The sequence below is a fragment of the Dermacentor silvarum genome, chromosome 8 (assembly GCF_013339745.2).
Source record: "Dermacentor silvarum isolate Dsil-2018 chromosome 8, BIME_Dsil_1.4, whole genome shotgun sequence".
NCBI classification, from domain to species: domain Eukaryota; kingdom Metazoa; phylum Arthropoda; class Arachnida; order Ixodida; family Ixodidae; genus Dermacentor; species Dermacentor silvarum.
In genome coordinates this window covers 91,256,018-91,272,806 of record NC_051161.1, presented here as the reverse complement: position 1 = coordinate 91,272,806, position 16,789 = coordinate 91,256,018, and the positions used below count along the sequence as shown (strand labels likewise).

At 45.4% G+C, this 16,789-nt stretch overlaps 1 protein-coding gene across 2 annotated transcripts in view; it reads right to left on the bottom strand.

The window, feature by feature from the left end:
* Positions 1-6,988: 6,988 nt before the first annotated feature.
* LOC119461566 (baculoviral IAP repeat-containing protein 3) overlaps positions 6,989-16,789 on the bottom strand; it is a 39,912-nt gene continuing 30,111 nt past the window's right edge. For both annotated transcript variants that reach the window (XM_037722912.2, XM_037722911.2), the window contains exons 8-9: positions 14,577-14,671; positions 6,989-10,037 (exon numbers count right to left, since the gene is read on the bottom strand). In XM_037722912.2, coding sequence (XP_037578840.1) covers positions 9,799-10,037; positions 14,577-14,671 — 334 coding nt within the window. In that variant the 3' untranslated portion in view covers positions 6,989-9,798. The remainder of the gene's footprint in view (positions 10,038-14,576; positions 14,672-16,789) is intronic.

Below are 16,789 nucleotides of genomic sequence, written 5' to 3'. Positions count from 1 at the left end.
ACAAAAATGTGAGTAGCCATTTTATTCATAGAGAGATGGCGCTAGTTTTTATACAGTCTACACAACATTTCACAGAAGCAAACGACAGTTCTGCATTTCAGAGTTCAACTATGAATGAAAGCGCCAAGGTTTCCAAAACACCAAAACACCCATGTTGAAAGAAAATGGAAGTATTCTAGATTTTCATAATGATACACTTCCAGGTAGGTATACGGAACCACTGCTAAGTTTGTTGCAATCACACCCCAACTGAAGTGCTGCAGTGCGTCCCTTAGGCCAGCAAGATGGAAGAGTGGTGGCCATTTTGACAGGAAGCGATACAGAGATGCACATTTTTCTCTTCAAATCTCTGTATGCAGTGCAACCAGCTAATCAATAAAAGATGATCGAACATTCTCGACACGACACGGAATTGCTTCCTACCAAGACACGAGACAGGAAATGCTGTTTCAATTGCCTCAAAAATGCAGCATGAAGCCAACTACCCCAAATTGTTATGTAAATAAAATAATCGAATAAGTTAAAAGCACTAACGAAGACAGGAAGACAAGAACACAAACAAGCGTTGTACACAAACAAGCGTTGTGTTTCTTGTCGTCCCGTCTGCGCTTTTAACTTATTAGACTATGGAATACCAACTAGCCCAAACTGCCACTCTTCCAATGTAAATAAAGCTGGAATATCATATTGGGAAAGACAATGTGCAATATGTATTAACATACATAGCTTACTCTGTGTACAAAAAGAAGAAAAACAGGCTAGGTCTTAGGTTCATGACCAACACCACCAGTGTTTGACGACAGATGTCATTTCACATTCCCTACACTAAAGGATTCGCGATAGTGGAACTCGCATAACAGCAATGATTTGAGACCTTTGGCCACAAACATATATATTAAGATCCAAATGCATCTGTTATAAAGACTACGAGAAATTCTCACTCGTTCAGCTAGAAAACTATGTGAACAACCTAATTAGTCGGCCAAGATAAAAGCCTTTTCAGCCGGGAAATCTAGTTGGCAGAAGAGAGATGTCGATTCACGAGGATATGATTATGAAAGCCAACTTGGCCATGCGGCTTGACACCATGATGTCAATACAGCCTTCAAACACTTTCAGCTTACTCATAAGAAAACACAACTGTAAACAGACATTACCTGTGCCACATTACAATGCATATAAAAAAGCGTTTATGAACAAGATGAGGTGCTTCACTACCGGAAAATGTACATATTTCTTTTCATCACAAGTGTGTCCCTATAGCTAGCTTGAAACTTTGCAAATGCCACGACAGAAGTTTAGTATTTACACAACGTCCATAGCAAAACTACAATAGTATACAGCATGAAAAACCATAGCCATTCAATTATTCCAAATGAACATCTGCTACACTGTATTTCATGCTTGGTAAGCAGCGCCACGGAAATTATCATTAATTGCACTCCGCAGTCTCGTGTTCTGAATAACTTCCCCATATTATAAATATAACATATTGCCACGTATGAGAAAAAGAAGTGACGCTGTTGCGTGCAGATCATGCGTTATTTGTATACGTTTTTGCTTCTAGTATGTGATGCACTTTATTTTGGTTGCGAATGCAGGCAGAGTGCTTTGGAAACCGCCAAGAGCATGGTAGTACACACATCACTCCGCTTGTTTCGTGGTGAATAGCTTGTGACATGCAATTTCGACTATGTAATAATTTCTCCATATACCACAACTAAAACTCATGAAGCATATTGTATGCCAAACTACGTAACACATTTCTACTGCTTGCTGTCATGACGGGTACACCATTTTTTGATCGCAAATGAAGGAGCGCGAAATGCAACTTCAGCCTCCAGTGTTGCCTGCATACCTGCCAAATTCGAAGAAACTAAATCCGGGAGATTTTTCAACCGGGGTGAGGGGGGGGTCAGTCGGTTACACAACCCACACCCCCCCAACGTCTATTTTTCCAAGTACTGACAGGAGAACTTCATTACAATTTTATTCACAGATATACAAATGACCACATGTACATCAAGGTCTCCCTGTTGCAAGCATTTCGTTGCTAATTTTGCCCTCAAAAATTCTTTAAAATCTAATTAATTTCTCAGGTCTTACGTCCCACAACCAACGTCTGATTAGGAGGCACGCCGTAGTGGGGAACTCCAGATTTCGAACAGCTGGGGTTCTTTAACATGCACCCAATAGATGGCACACGGGCATTGTTGCATTTCGCCCCAACTAAATGCGGCCGCAGCGGCAGAGATTTGATCTCGCATACTCGTGCTTAGCAAAGCCACTAAGCAACCACGGCGGGTGTTCAAAAATTCTTCAGAGAATGTTTGATTGTAAGAAATTCCATTTCTTTCACGTTTTGCGAGGACGAGATTCCTCGTTTTTTTCTTGAAGTTAAATTGCCGCTCGCACTCGGCATTGCACTGTGGTATCAACAAAATACCCAGCGTCACTTCGGCCGAGCACCCCATTAAAAATACTTGAAGATACTTTTTGCGCTAGCGCTCCTTGCTTTTAAAACCATGACTGACCGTAGGCCTACGCAATGCCAGAGTGGCTGACGCCAAGGAGAACGATGGAGAGTCGAGTGTTGCTAGTTGTGGAACATGGCATTCACTCGCTAGCTTAATGAGACAAGGGCCACTAGGGCACTCAACAACCATGTCAGCGTAAGGAGCGGCTCCGCGGTTAACGAAATAGCGCACATATAGGGTTTCCCTACTGGATTAGATTGGGCTGAATTATTTTTGCCAATGTGGCCTGACAAAGCGCTGGAAGCGCATAGAAACGGGACACAAGTGCCATTTCCGGAAGATTTTGCTGTCAACCGTACAACTGGGAGAAATAGTCCAAATCCGGGAGTCTCCCGGGTAATCCGGGAGACTTGGCAGGTATGTGCCTGCTATGCATGAAATCACATATCACACGATGACCATGATGGTTGTAATCTATCACACCAGCTGCCTTCAGAGCCTCTACCCTGACAAGCCCATTTGCGAGACTTGTATGGTAAGACTCGCAAGACTCGAACATGGTGTGGTAACTTCCCCAGGCACTAGATGATGTGAGGAACGTGCAAGCTCAAAATGCTGTTCAAGGGACACCCCCTGTCCTTCATAGTCTCTACTAAAGTGAAGCTTGCTCCGTGAACCCTCCTGGGCTTTCCTGACCTTGGCTGCTGGATGCTGCTGCTGTCTTACCAAAAAGCTCGCACTCAAAAGCTCAGAAAAAAAAAAGAAAGAAAAAAGAATGACATGCCCGAAGGTAGGATCTTACCTCAGTCCTCGGCACAAGCAGCAGCACGATGCTCTAACCATAGGCCACAATCGCATGTATACTTCTGTCAAGCCAATGCCAACTATAGCTTTTGGGGATGACTGCCACGTGTGTAACACCGCGCAGTATGGGTGCGCAAGAGCACAGGTGCGGGCACCAGCTCCCTTTAAGCCAAAGACGCAGGAACGAAATGGGCACATTTATAGCATTTGATTAACCGGTTTACATAGATTCCAAGATGTGCATTGGATCTGAAAAATTTTTTTAAACAGCGTTTGCCATTTTCCATGCCAGAGCTGACAAAAACACAGTAAACAAACGGCCACTTGCAGTTGGCGCATCAGCACAGAAAGCGATATGAGCACACCATACGAGAAAGTTGAAGTGCAGTGTGACAACAAACCATTAAGTGCAAGTGTCAACTTCACCAGTCAACAAGATGTTACAGCTCCTGGTCTGCCAAGAATTACACATGGAGAGCAAGAGTCTCACCAAATGGCATATCATTTTTATCCGACTTGCCATTTCACTGCCTTCAGGCAACACTGCAGAGTGAAACAACTAAACTTTACCGTGATATTAAGTGGGCTTCTTTTACGAAAACGAAGATGGCTAATCACTAATGGACAAACTTATTCTGGTAATAAAGCTTTAAAACGGTCTTTCACGAGCCACGAGCTTCACAGCGATGTACAAGCACTTTGAAACGACCAGTCGAACAAGCCTCCAGTTGGCGAGGTGCAACCATTGACTCTTTGCAGCTCTGTTGTGTATAAACTTATAATAAATGTTGTAGGAGCAAACTTACAAAGCACTGCCCTGTCTTACACAGGACATTTTGCAGCTTCATTAAAAATGTGTTGCAGGACCTCTTTAAAACAATGCTTCAAAAAGTACAGAGAAAAAAATCACCAGAAGCCAACGAATGTCGCTGTGGCTTCACAATCTGTTTGGTGGAGTTGAAACCTGTCACAAGACGTGAGACTGTCTTGGATCAGCTAATGCTGTTACTCTTTTGCCAATGTTTTCACATGGTTGCAACACAAGTCAAGCACATGTAAAAGGCACATGTAAAAGGCACATGGAAAGCGTATACTGGGTGTTTCATGCAACTTGAACCAAGTTTTCTAAAACACGCAGCACGTCTTAGGAAATTGTGACAAACGACCAGTGTTGCCATTTTATTTTGTCGCTATATTTAGTGACCTGTCTGTTTAGTCTTGTCGGAAAAATTGCTAACATTTTAGCGACTTCAAAGCTAAGAGAGCCGATTCGAAAATGGCCTTCTAAAGCCCACTATTATTCAAAAGCTGCATGTCAGCGGTCGAAAATGGCTGCCCAATGCATGGGCTTTGCGACTATCAATGAAGGAATTGTTGCCTTCACAGTGGGCTCACAAAATGCATGCTTTTTATTATATATATATTTTCATTCTTTACGAAACCGATCTAAAAAAATCTAAACGCTGGGTGTTCTGCACTTTCACTACATACGTTCAATTAGGGGACATTTGCAAGAGTAGCCGTAACTAAATTTACCTACCTATCCCAATTGCAATTTTAAGGCGAGATTCAGATAGCAGCAAGTGAACAATAAGACATTAACTGTCAAAAGGCAAAGACTGTTTCACGCGAGTCTGAACACATTGCTTCCTTTTCTTATGGCTTTTGGACTAATTAGTACTGGGAAGAGCTTTCAAATAGATCAAGGGGTAGTAGTGTAGTATTTGAACTGCATAAAGGTCACGTAATTTTCATTGCCGTGTTAACATTCGACCAAGTGTGTGCCGCAGAATTCAGCTTTCATTGCAGGAGTACCGAGAACTAGAAAATTTGCAGGGATAATGTGGGACCATCTGCTTTGCATGCTAGGAAGATCGGATTAATCGTGTTATTTTGAATTCTGCTGAATTTGCAAACTCACAACCTGAAGTTAAACGCTGAAATTCAGTTGTCATTAATTAATTAATTATGGGGTTTTTACGTGCTAAAGCCACGATCTGATGAGGCACGCCATAGTGGGGGACTCTGGAAATTTGGACCACCTGGGGTTCTTTAACGTGCACCCAAATCTAAGTAAACGGGTGTTTTCGCATTTCGCCCCCATCGAAATGCGGCCGCCGTGGCCGGGATTCGATCCCGCGTTCAGTTGTCATTGTCTGTTGCGTAAAACAGTAAAATAAATGCCCACTAAACAATGCTGGCCAATTCACTGTTTGTTCCTCACCTGCATAGACCCCATAGACAAACGCGAGATATTTAGGTAAATAATTTATGTCATGTTAGCTCATAATTTATTCTCCAAAATGCCTATGTTACCTAAGATTAACTCAGAAGTTGTAGCAACACTTTGTGGCAACCTTGCAGCATACTTTAGCAGAAATTTAGAGACTTTTCTTGTCTCACTTCAGCAACACACTTAAAAAATTAACGCAGAAACTCCTCTGGGAGTTGTCTAAGTATTCGTAAGCATTGTGCCACTTGCTCATCTCCACGCAGCCCGGTGTCATTATCAGTGTTACGACACTGGATCCGGCCAGTACAAACGACAATGCTGCGGCGACACGAACTGGTGCAGACAACGGTGCAAAGTGCATTGGTAACGCAAGCAAAGTGCTGCAGGTGGCGGCGCCAGGTGTGCTGATGACGTTCCGATCATCATAAGCCGTTATCGCTCTTTAGCGCCTATCTTGTACACCCGTGTCGAACCATTATGAACCGTGATCGAAGGACTCCAGTGGCCCCGATAAAACGTACTCTGGCATGGTTGTACTGAGCATATCTTGAAAGCGATCTGCAAAGTGGACAGAGTGTGCTGACTGCTGATAGCTCTGTACGCTGTGTTTTTGCCGCTTCACGCTGGTGAGACACGCAGGCCCATATCTTGAAAGCGACAATCTTACAGGAAGGACAGATGGACAGTTTTCTCGTTAGGCAAGCATAGAAATGCCTACGCATTCAAAATTATAGCAACACTGCAAATGGCCCATTGTTCTTGTCTCGAGTTACTCTATTTTTTAAAATGCACTTTATCAGATTAGGCTCATGATTGCCGTTAAGAACGAAGCATGTGTGCCCGTAATAAAAACATCAGATGAGCATCTCCACGTCTTCACATCGACAATGCCGACACAGCTGCCTGGCTTATGCTGTATGCCAAGGAATACGACTTGTTTTAAAAAAAGCTTTTTTTTGGCTAACACGCACGCTCCCCTTCACCTCCCTCTTCTCGTAACTGGGTTTGTTGTGTCCATCAGTCTGTCCATCCTTTTATTACAGTGCCCCCACAATGTCACCTCTCCATCCTCGGTTTCACTCTCACCATACAACAGAAAAAACTCTCTACTGCTGCCACTGAACTCGTGCCCCAGCGAAGATGTGAAATTCGGAGTTATGTTCCAAGTTACAAAGCACAGAGTGGTGGCATTTGTGTATGTATTTCGGAGGTCACGGAGGTCACAGCAGGTAAGACTGCAGGCAACGATGATGACAATGTGTGCATTGCAAAGAAGCTTTCTTGAGAATGTGGCGGTGCCCACTGTGAAAACTTGTCTGTCGCATTAGGTCAGTTCAGATCAGAAAGGAACGTTGAAGTCTGCAGATTTGCAATATATATATTTTTTAATCTCTGGTTCAAGTTACACAAAGCACTCAGTAGTGTTTATATGCATGTTGCACAACTGCTGCAAAAATACAATGTCACAAAAGCATCCCACAAGAAACGAACGGAAATGTTTTTATTTCGATACATCAGTGCTGCAACTATCAGCATGTGAAGGCGTCTGTACTATGGATACAACGTGATGACTAAACCAGCATTGCTTGCCTGCAAGCATGCCGCGTTGCAAACACAAAAAACTGACAGCGCAGCACAAACAGAAAAAGAAAAGTCAATGCAGAGACTTGTTCGTTCCGCAATAGTTCACGCCGTGCGGAGAATGAATACTTCAACAGAAGGACATAGTTTACTAATACAATGACTCCTGCGCAGACAGACCCAGTAATCAACCAACATGAGTAAAAACTTACTGTGTAATGGAACACTTATCAGTTAGCCTCTCACTGTCCATGCGACACACTAGAAAATGTGCTAGCTGCCTTTTAAGTGCCTTCGCAAGGATTTATATTGAATGAGAATCTGTGCACCACTTGTACCGAGGTCACGTCTCACAGTTCAAAGGAAACACAGATATGAAAAAGAAAACGAACAGCAAATTTTTTTTCCCCTACAGCCATGAGGCTCTAGGAAAGTAGTGAGCACCTCCTTAATTCTATGCATTAAGAGAAAACCTAAGAAACAGCCAACAATTGTGATAATCCTAAGAAATAAATAGATCGAGAGTACAATGGAAAAAGAACAAAAAAGGTTCCGTTCATCTTTGCCAATTTTCCAAAGGCTTTGTAAATATAGACATTTCGTTCAAGAACAACATTTCCCTCATTGCTTAGCAAAATAGACCTATGAACAGTACTTGGTAAAATAAAAACAACCTTAAACTTACGCTCATTTCCATTTCTTGCCACAGCCTGCATTCTGGCTGTGACAGCGTCCCGCTTTCCAACTCGCTCAGATTGTTCGCCATGCTTCATACCTAAACCAATCTATGCCATAATTGTCATCAATACATATCCCAGACCTACAACTTAAAATATATAATAGAACTGAGAAAAAAAAAATGCGTTTGCTGCCGTGTAGTTCAATATCTCTTTGCGACGCTTGAATACAGTTGGAAGGCCAATAAATCACCCTGTAAACAAAAGCGAGGGTAGGGGCAGCAGCTTCAACAGTGCCAACATGGCTCATGGCCACAATGCTTGCAACATCACACATGCAAATCATGTCTGGAAAATCAAACGTGACATCATACGGACCTGAGATTTCAGTCACCGTTACACATTAAGCAGTTCCATGGAATAATGCCAATGCTGTTTTACTGCTAACAAATAAAGAATTCTTGAGACAATATCTTGGCAATCTTGAAGCGATTAAGTCTCTCTTTTGAGTGCACTTTTCTTTAAAAGCATGAGGTGGGCATTGTGACATGTCCACGTGATGTATCAGGTATAATTATCCAAACTTGACAGACATGCGTGTTCACGCATGAGGCCCAGGCCACGTTTAAAACAAATTTTTGTTGAACACAAGCCCTGCCTTTTTATATACCGAGGATTAAGCATTGGTTTGAGTCGCAAAATGCTGACCATATATGCTGGGTGTTTCTATCAAACACCTCAATCCTCACACTGATCGTGTCATATCTTGTGATGGGTGCAACCTGGGCACGCAGTGCATAAGTGAAGTAACACGATCACCATCAAATTTCACTGCAGTCCAACAGAACTCCTTGCAAAAATGCTAAATCGGCTTCTTGTCCATAGCCTCACTGTTCAAAAGGATGGTAACAGAGGTTCTGGAAATGCAAGTAAGTACAAAGCGTACATCTCACATGTGCTCGCAAGTGCGCACTGCACGCAGAAATGTATGCATCCAGCAAAGATAACCGTTGCGTTAATCAATAACCGTCGTTTTAAAAAATGCACTTCCTGCCGATTCTCTGACTATAATGAGGAATTCCATGGGTTGATTTAGAGCAGGTCGTGTCAATTTAAACAGTCCATCATCTACTCCCATCCATGGGAGAGTAAAATGCTGCTCCAAGTTATTCAGTGCAATTAGCCATGAGGCACTGCAAGAAAGCTACTTCAGCTAACTTTTCGCAGTGAATTAACATAAGAGAGCACAGCTTGACTTGGCAAGCCCTGTGCCAGTTTTTGGCATTCACTTGCAAAATTTACAACAGGCCCACCGCACAAGATCCTGCCACAACCACAGACGTCTCACTGGTCAACTGCACTTCAGGCAACCACAACAAGGGTGGGGAATGTCGCAGAGGAGGTGCGGTCTTTTTCTTTTACTTGGATGTCTGTCGGCACTGTTCCCTGCAGCTCACTACCTCGGCCACTCGGCGAGCTGCGAGTTCTCCTACTGAGCATGTCGTAGCAGGTGTTTCAAGACCTGCTGCTCAGACGAAAGGCAACGATGCAGAAGTTAGAAAGTGGAGAAATTGTTTGCAGTATTTGTTGCCGGTGCTAATGCAGTTGCAATGCATTGGTCAACCAAAGTGCCTAATGGCCCAGACAATATTTTAGGTCTTACAAGCTGAATTTGTGCAAAAGGATATTGGCCAAAGTTTTTGCTCAACACAGGCAAGGGTCATCCTCAATTTCTCTGCTGCCACTTTAAACCCTGTAGGCCCGCTGCGTGCTTACTGTACAATTCACCAGCATAGGTTGCCTTACTACCATTGTCATGATTAAGTCTTACAGGATTAAGCAGTGCAGATTATACCCTCTACTGAGAACAAGTTCCTGTAGACAAGTAGAAAGGAAGGAAATTACGTGAACTTCTAAGCATTTCCTAATTATGTAACAACGGTCGTTGCCTCTCCTAAATTACACCTTGCTGAAGCCACCGTTGTAGCGACACATCTCATGCCCATTTCTTCTTTTGACATCTATTTCAAGAGAAGAACGTCCGCACAGTGCCGCGGATGGAAGCGCGACAGACGGGGCAGTCCGAGAGGGCGGAGGCGCAGGCGGGGCACGCCACCAGGTGGCCGCACGGCAGGAACACGACGCCTACCTCGGCATCGAGACACACCTTGCAGAGACGCTGGTCCTTGAGTCGCAGGTTCTCCAGAGCCAGCTCGGAAGGCTCCGACCCCTCTGTCCGGCCCTCCGGTGACGAGTTCTTCGCTCCTGAGATGAGAATTCACAAAATTTCAATCGTACAAAATCTAAAGCCTGCTTGAGGTGCATTCACGCCAACAACATCAAGCGCCCGTGTAAATTGATATCACAATAATACATCCTACTGACCTACTGGTACAACGCCCTCTGAGCAAATCTTAGGATAGAGTACCGTATAGTGCGGAATATAGGTCGAGGTTTTTTCCAAAAAATATTACTAAAAAGTCACCCCTCGACTTATATATCGGTCCTTGGCACAATCGCAATTGTCGTCTGGCAACATGTGGGAGCCGCGGACCTTTTGGCATCCGCATCGTTATCGCCTCCATCTTGACTGACACTGTTCGACCGACGCCATCTTCTCTTTTCGGTCTTTGATCTATGGTGCAGCTATCATTTCGCGACCACCTACAGAATGAGTACTGGTACTCAGCGTCAGTTCATCGCGGCGTTCAAAATGAAAGTAATTGAATATGCCGAAGCTAACGGAAACATGTCTGCGCAGCGGCACTTCGGTGTTTCCGAAAAAAGCGTACGATACTGGCGGACGCAAAAAGGCAAGTTATCTACGTGCAACACTCGGAAGACTTCACTTCGCGGGCGCCGCGCGGTGCACCCTGAACATGAAGATAAGGTGGCAGATTTCGTCCGCGCGCATCGCGCCAGATCCTTGCCAGTGACTTCGGAACTGATACGCATCAAAGCGATCGAGCTTGCCCGTGAATCGGGCCTAACGCGAGAGCAGTTCAAGGACTCCATCTACTGGATTCGCCGCTTCATGCGACGCAAAGGATTCGCACTTCGCCGGCGCACATCTATCTGTCAGAAGCTGCAGGAGGCATACAAGGACAAGCTGGTCGAATTCCAGCGCTATGTCATCCGTCTCCGGCAGCAGCATTGCTACATGCTTGGACAGATGGGCAACGCCGATGAAACGCCGGTGTGGTTCAACATGCCGTCGTCCACCACAGTGTGCGAACGTGGCGCGAAGGAAGTGAAACTTCTTTTGACGGGGAACGAACATTCGTGCTTCACAGTGATGCTTGCCTGCACTGCTGACGGCAGAAAGCTGCCTCCCTTTTTAATCTTCAAGAGGAAGACGTTACTGAAAGAGGCATTCCTGCGCGACGTTGTCGTTCGTGTGAACGAAAAGGGATATATGGACGAGGCCCTCATGGTCAACTGGATACAAACGGTGTGGAATCGGCGGCCCGGTGCACTCCTGCGGTGTCAGAGCATGCTCGTTTTGGATGCGTTTTGCGGGCACTTGACCGCAGGTGTGAAGCAGGCGCTCCACGACGGGAGGACGGAGCTCGCCGTCATTCCGGGAGGCATGACCTCAACGCTTCAGCCGCTCGACGTCGTGCTCAATAAGCCCTTTGAAGACCGGGTTAGTGAATTCTATAACCAGTGGATGGCCGGCGACAACCCAAAGACCCCAACCGGCTGGCTGCGCAGGCGATCCTCGCCACTGTGGCCACATGGGTGTTGCAGGCTTGGCGCTCGCTGCCCAACGATATGGTTGGTGAGGGCATTCAAAAAATGCTGCATCAGCAACTCTTTGGACGGCACCGAGGATGACATGTTGTGGGACGCAGCTAGTGACAAGCAGTCGTCTTCAGACGAGAGTGAAGACAGCTCCAACGAATGAGCAGTGACGGTACACGCTGACGGTACCATGAATAAAACGGAAGTTTTGTGCCTAATAATTTGCATGTCGACTTTTTTGCTTCAAGGTAAGGGAGTCGACCTATATTCCGCACTATACGGTAGTTTGGCCTTCGTTTGCTCCAGTAAAGCTGAATGCACATGACGAGAACGATCATCGGTTCAGTCTGCGGATGAGAACAAGGTGGCTCAGTGGCACCGAATCATGTCGCACAAAAGGAAGCCGCTGACGTGTTGCTTGCGGCACTATTTGCTGCAGCTCAGCCACGTCACGCTTGTCTGTAGACTGATCTGGCAATTCGTCCCGTCGTGCGAATATACAGCTTAGGGGGGACACGGGGATCAGACCGCAAAAATCGTGAGAAAAATCGATTTTAAAAAACCACGTGTTTCGGTATCTGCAACGCCTAATCCACGATGAATCAAAATGGTTTGTCTCAAAACGCACTAAAAGTGCCCGAAAAAAATTAATTTGTCAGTGCGCAGGGCGAGAAAACAGCTTTAAATCGCGCCACATCACCGCAATTCATGGAGACATATCTCGTATTTCCCACCACCGAGTGCCGCCATCTTGGTATCGTTCGAAAGCTCAAAGTTTCGCCGTTCTTAATTCGTCCGTCGTCGCCATCTTGTAACAAACGCTTTAACTCAAAAGAAGCGCGGGTCTGCGATAGGTAGTCACACGGGCCCTCCGATGAAAGCGGGCCTCCGATTGGCTGCCGTGCTGAAAGGCGTCTCTCCATTGGTTGCTGCTGTGGCAGGGGCAAGACGGCAACCACAGTTGTCTGCTTCGTAAACCCCGCCGGCGTCTTCACTTGACACGCAGAATTCGGATTACTGAGAGCTCCCAGGTTAGTGATGGATCGCCACTCGTTGGAGAAGAAATTTTGGACGAAGCACGCCTTCGGAATACGGAAGCGCAAGCCTCCTACGGCGATTAGCGGGAGAAGCAGAGGAGCACCCGACTGAACGTGCCGCGCTACCTTGCACCATGGATTAGTGCCGCGCTGTCTTGCACCGTGTGACTTCAGCAGCGAAACCGACAATCGCCCTGTCTCATCGGCACCGATAACACAGTAGACGGAAGACGCGCCAACGGAGGCTCCCCCGCCTCGGCGTACCGCCGCGCGAATCAGCCGAGATCATATCTCGGTCGACATAGCTCGCTGCGACTACGCAAAATGGCGCAAACGCAAAGAACGCAGCCCGAAGCACAGCAGCCACTCCGTCCGATGGGCGGCCGTTAAAGGAGGAAAAGCACAAAAGCAACAAAAGCGCCACGGCTTCGCTTCAAACTCTTCGCGCCCAGTCGCGGCCTCTGCGCTGTCCGGCGTCGCGTCCGCGCCTCTGTGCCAAAAGAGAAAGGGAGAAAGCGTGTGACTGTGCGCCGTTCTCTTTCGTGGCCGTCGGTGGGGCGGCGTTTATTCGTATCAACCAACGCGGGTCGAAAATCGATTCGTAACAACCGTACTCTAGCACGTTGCAAAGTAATGGGGCTCGGCCGGGACTACGGAAAAATTCGTATCATCTGAAAATTCGTATTAGCCGTGATCGTATTATCGAGATTCCACTGTATTCACAAGCAGGCGCTGGTAAATACAAATGATGCTGCCGTATATGAACAATGCTGACATGCCTGTGTTTCTTTTCTTGAGACTCACGAAAACAGACCGCCCCTCGTTGGCAATGGAACAAAAGATTACAGCAAGTTTCTGACTTGTTTGGTTTTTCTGACGAGCGCACAACCATAGAGTTCTTGTGTGTGCCCACATACACAGTTAGATTACGCTAAGGAGATGTGCACCGGTTGCTCTTCTGCAATTGAGTCGAGCAGAGAGTGCATCGATGCGGACTACTGGCCAAGTACCGAATCCGAATATATTCTAGTGTATCTACTGTTTCTATAAGTATTTATGCTAGCCCATCAGTATTCATGAATAAACAATGTATTTTTACCTACAGGAAATAATTTTTGGCACTTTACAGTCCCTAAAAAAATTGCGGCACTTTTTTTTAGCCCGGTCATTTAATATAATCATCTCCAATAACAAAAAAAATTTACCCTGGGTTGTCTCATTTGGTAAAAAAATTGAATTGGTTAATAAATTGAATGTTATTCCACCAAGTTAATTATCACAAGTTTTGAAAGCACTTTACTAGAATGATTTAGTGTTCTTCTATGGTGTTCTCCTCTCAGTGGCTGACTTGTTTACAGTAGTAAAGCTCTCAGTACAATAAGTAGTCATGAAATAGAAACAAAGAATGTCAAATGTGACATATTCCCACACCAAAATCATGTACGAATTCAAGCTTTGTAGATCAAGTGACTATGTTTGTACTGCAGTTTCCCGTCATCACTATAAGGTTTGGCAAGCCAGCAGAATTTTTGTGAGGGCAAGGATTGCTATATGCCATGATGCTGCGCCATCAGTGTTGTGTAGTTTATTATGGGTGACTGAGCTAGACATTACAAATATGGGCTCGACAAGCAGTCACTTGCCACTGCTTGTCGATGACCATGGCATCTACTCCTTACGGGGACACTTAACAGAAACACTCAAAAACTTGAAATTGATAAAAGTACTCTTTCAAAAATCTGTTTTCGTTAATTTCTCGGTCAGAGGTTGATTGCTAGAAGAGCAAAATAGGCCAAAACTACCCTTTTTTGAATTCTGCACCTAAACCTCAGCGTCACCGTGGCCAGAATCGAAATCATGACCCCTAGCTCAGCAGTGCAAAGCCACAGCCACTAAGCTACCGCGGTGGGTAGTACTGTAGTTCCAACACCTAATTCTAGTAAAATATACAATTTACCTACTCGAAGAAATAATCAAGTAAGTTGCTGCATCTCGGTGTATTAGGAAAATATCAGTGACTCACTGGAAACTACGCTTTCCAGCTGAGGGTTGGTAGCCAGCTTGGTGATCGTGAGGTCATTTGCAGCCGATGGCTGCGCAGTCTGGTCAGCAGACGCCCTGCACAATTCAATAAAGCTGTGTGAAACACACAACTCTAAACAAGCACAAAACTTCGTCTCATGTATTCTGTTAAGTGTACACTCATGAGCAAAAGTATACGGACAAGGGATAAAACTCATTTTCTCCTCCGTCTGTGAATGCAAATTGAAAGTGAAGACTGCAGTTCAAACTTGGCATTACGAATTTTCTAGTGCACTCGTCAGTTTCCGTTTATGCGTGTTAATTACGAAAAAATTCTACTTTTTTGGCGACATTGTGGTCCGTATACTTTAGCTCATGGGTGTACCTACAAAGGCAAGTGCATTTTATTGCCCACAGCAATAAACGTTGTTGAGTTGGCTCGCTTGTTGCCTTATTCGCCGGAACCCTACGTAGCTGCGATTATACGCGCTACGGGTTGGGGAAGACCCCACAGTACTAATCTACTATTGAAATCGATGCTTTGCCTTTCGGGAGAAACTGCGACATTTTTTCCTTCCGCTTTCTGCCTCAGCGATCATATAAGCCTTCTCCTCGAAATAGAGAAATTTACGCTTCTTTGTTGGCGACGCCATTTAGATCGGACACACATGCCACAGAAAATGGTAGAGATTGTGGTGATCTCATGCAGTCTTGCACAGGTACGTGATGACTACGCATGGCTATGGATTTCAGTGGCTTAAACCAGTACTTTGAATTTGATTTTTTTCACGAAAACCTCATTCAAGCGGACATACGATCGTCACAGCTTTGGAAGGGCCTTCTAATTCGATTACTCGGCAGTTCCAATTTCAATTCAGTCTCAGTTTCATTCTCGAAAAGTTCGTTAAAGCGGAAATACGGAATAAAACGCCTCTGTTATGAAGACATTTTTTTGTATTACTTTCTATGGGCAGCTGACGGGGAATCTGAAAATATTCTTTGAGGTGGAAATTTTGTAGCGACGTTCGCTGTAGGGGGATTCGACTGTAAAATAATTAAAGCTGTCAGACAGCCACAAAAGACAGACAAATAGCATCAACAGAAGAACAATGGGCTGCTGACAATTGCCACGATCACAAAGGACAACCGGTGCACAGCAAAAGCGGCTCAGCAACAGTGACACATTGGTGCCATCTATCTAATCTGATAAACTCTGGAAGCAAGGCGGTTTGCACCCACGCTCAAGTGGCTTTTTCGAGTGCATGAGCAAGCGCAGCTATTTTGTCTGCTCCACTCTCGTGATAACAATCCAGAGCACCATTGACGTCCCCGAGTGTTGCATGGATATGCTCATTTCCATAGCCTCATCTTCCCAACGTAGGTGCTCGACAGGCTGATATGACACGTGATAACTTACATGTGCTTCATACCCAAGTGACTTTTATGCTGATGCTAACTCCTTATTTCAGTGTGCATTACAGCACGTTGCATTCTTGCAAGACAAAAGTAAACTTCTGTTGATCTGTGGGATGTGAAACACACCTGCCCATCCATCTATAGCAATCACACTTCCGCTATCAGTGGTTGACAATTAAACAACAGACTTCTGCTAGTGCCTGAATGTTCTCGAAAAGGCAATGCTTTAACTGTGCCATGTGGTCCACAAATAATGCACATAATACATCATAATGATGGTGGGACAACACGACAGTGCACGTTTATACAGTATAGACCACTTATAACGTAACCGCTTATAGTGCAGGACCGGATATAGTGCGGTATTTTCAGACTCCCGTTAATTTTCCCATAGCACTCCATGTATACAAGTATTGTTTATAGTGCATTTGCGGGAAACAAAATACCGGTTACAGTGCGGCTGCCTGGGAGTACGGAAGTCAGCGGAGACGGCGAACACTCCCCTCAAACGGGCGCCCCAAGGAGTGCTTGAAGAAGAGAGAGACGAAGTGGAGGAGAAGGGCACGTGGTGCGCACGAACAGCCAGTGAGGCTGAAACCATAATCTTGAGTGCGAGTTGTGAAATATCACGGCGTGCATAGCGAGTGAGGGCCACACAAACTGCCAACGCCGGCCAACGCTCGCTTCATGATAACGGCAGTAAACGAAACTTCAGGGAGCGGGCGGGGCCGGCACGGCACGGCGAAGGGCGCACGCGGAGATCGTGAAATGTGAGGGAGGAGGGCGGCAGGGAAGCGG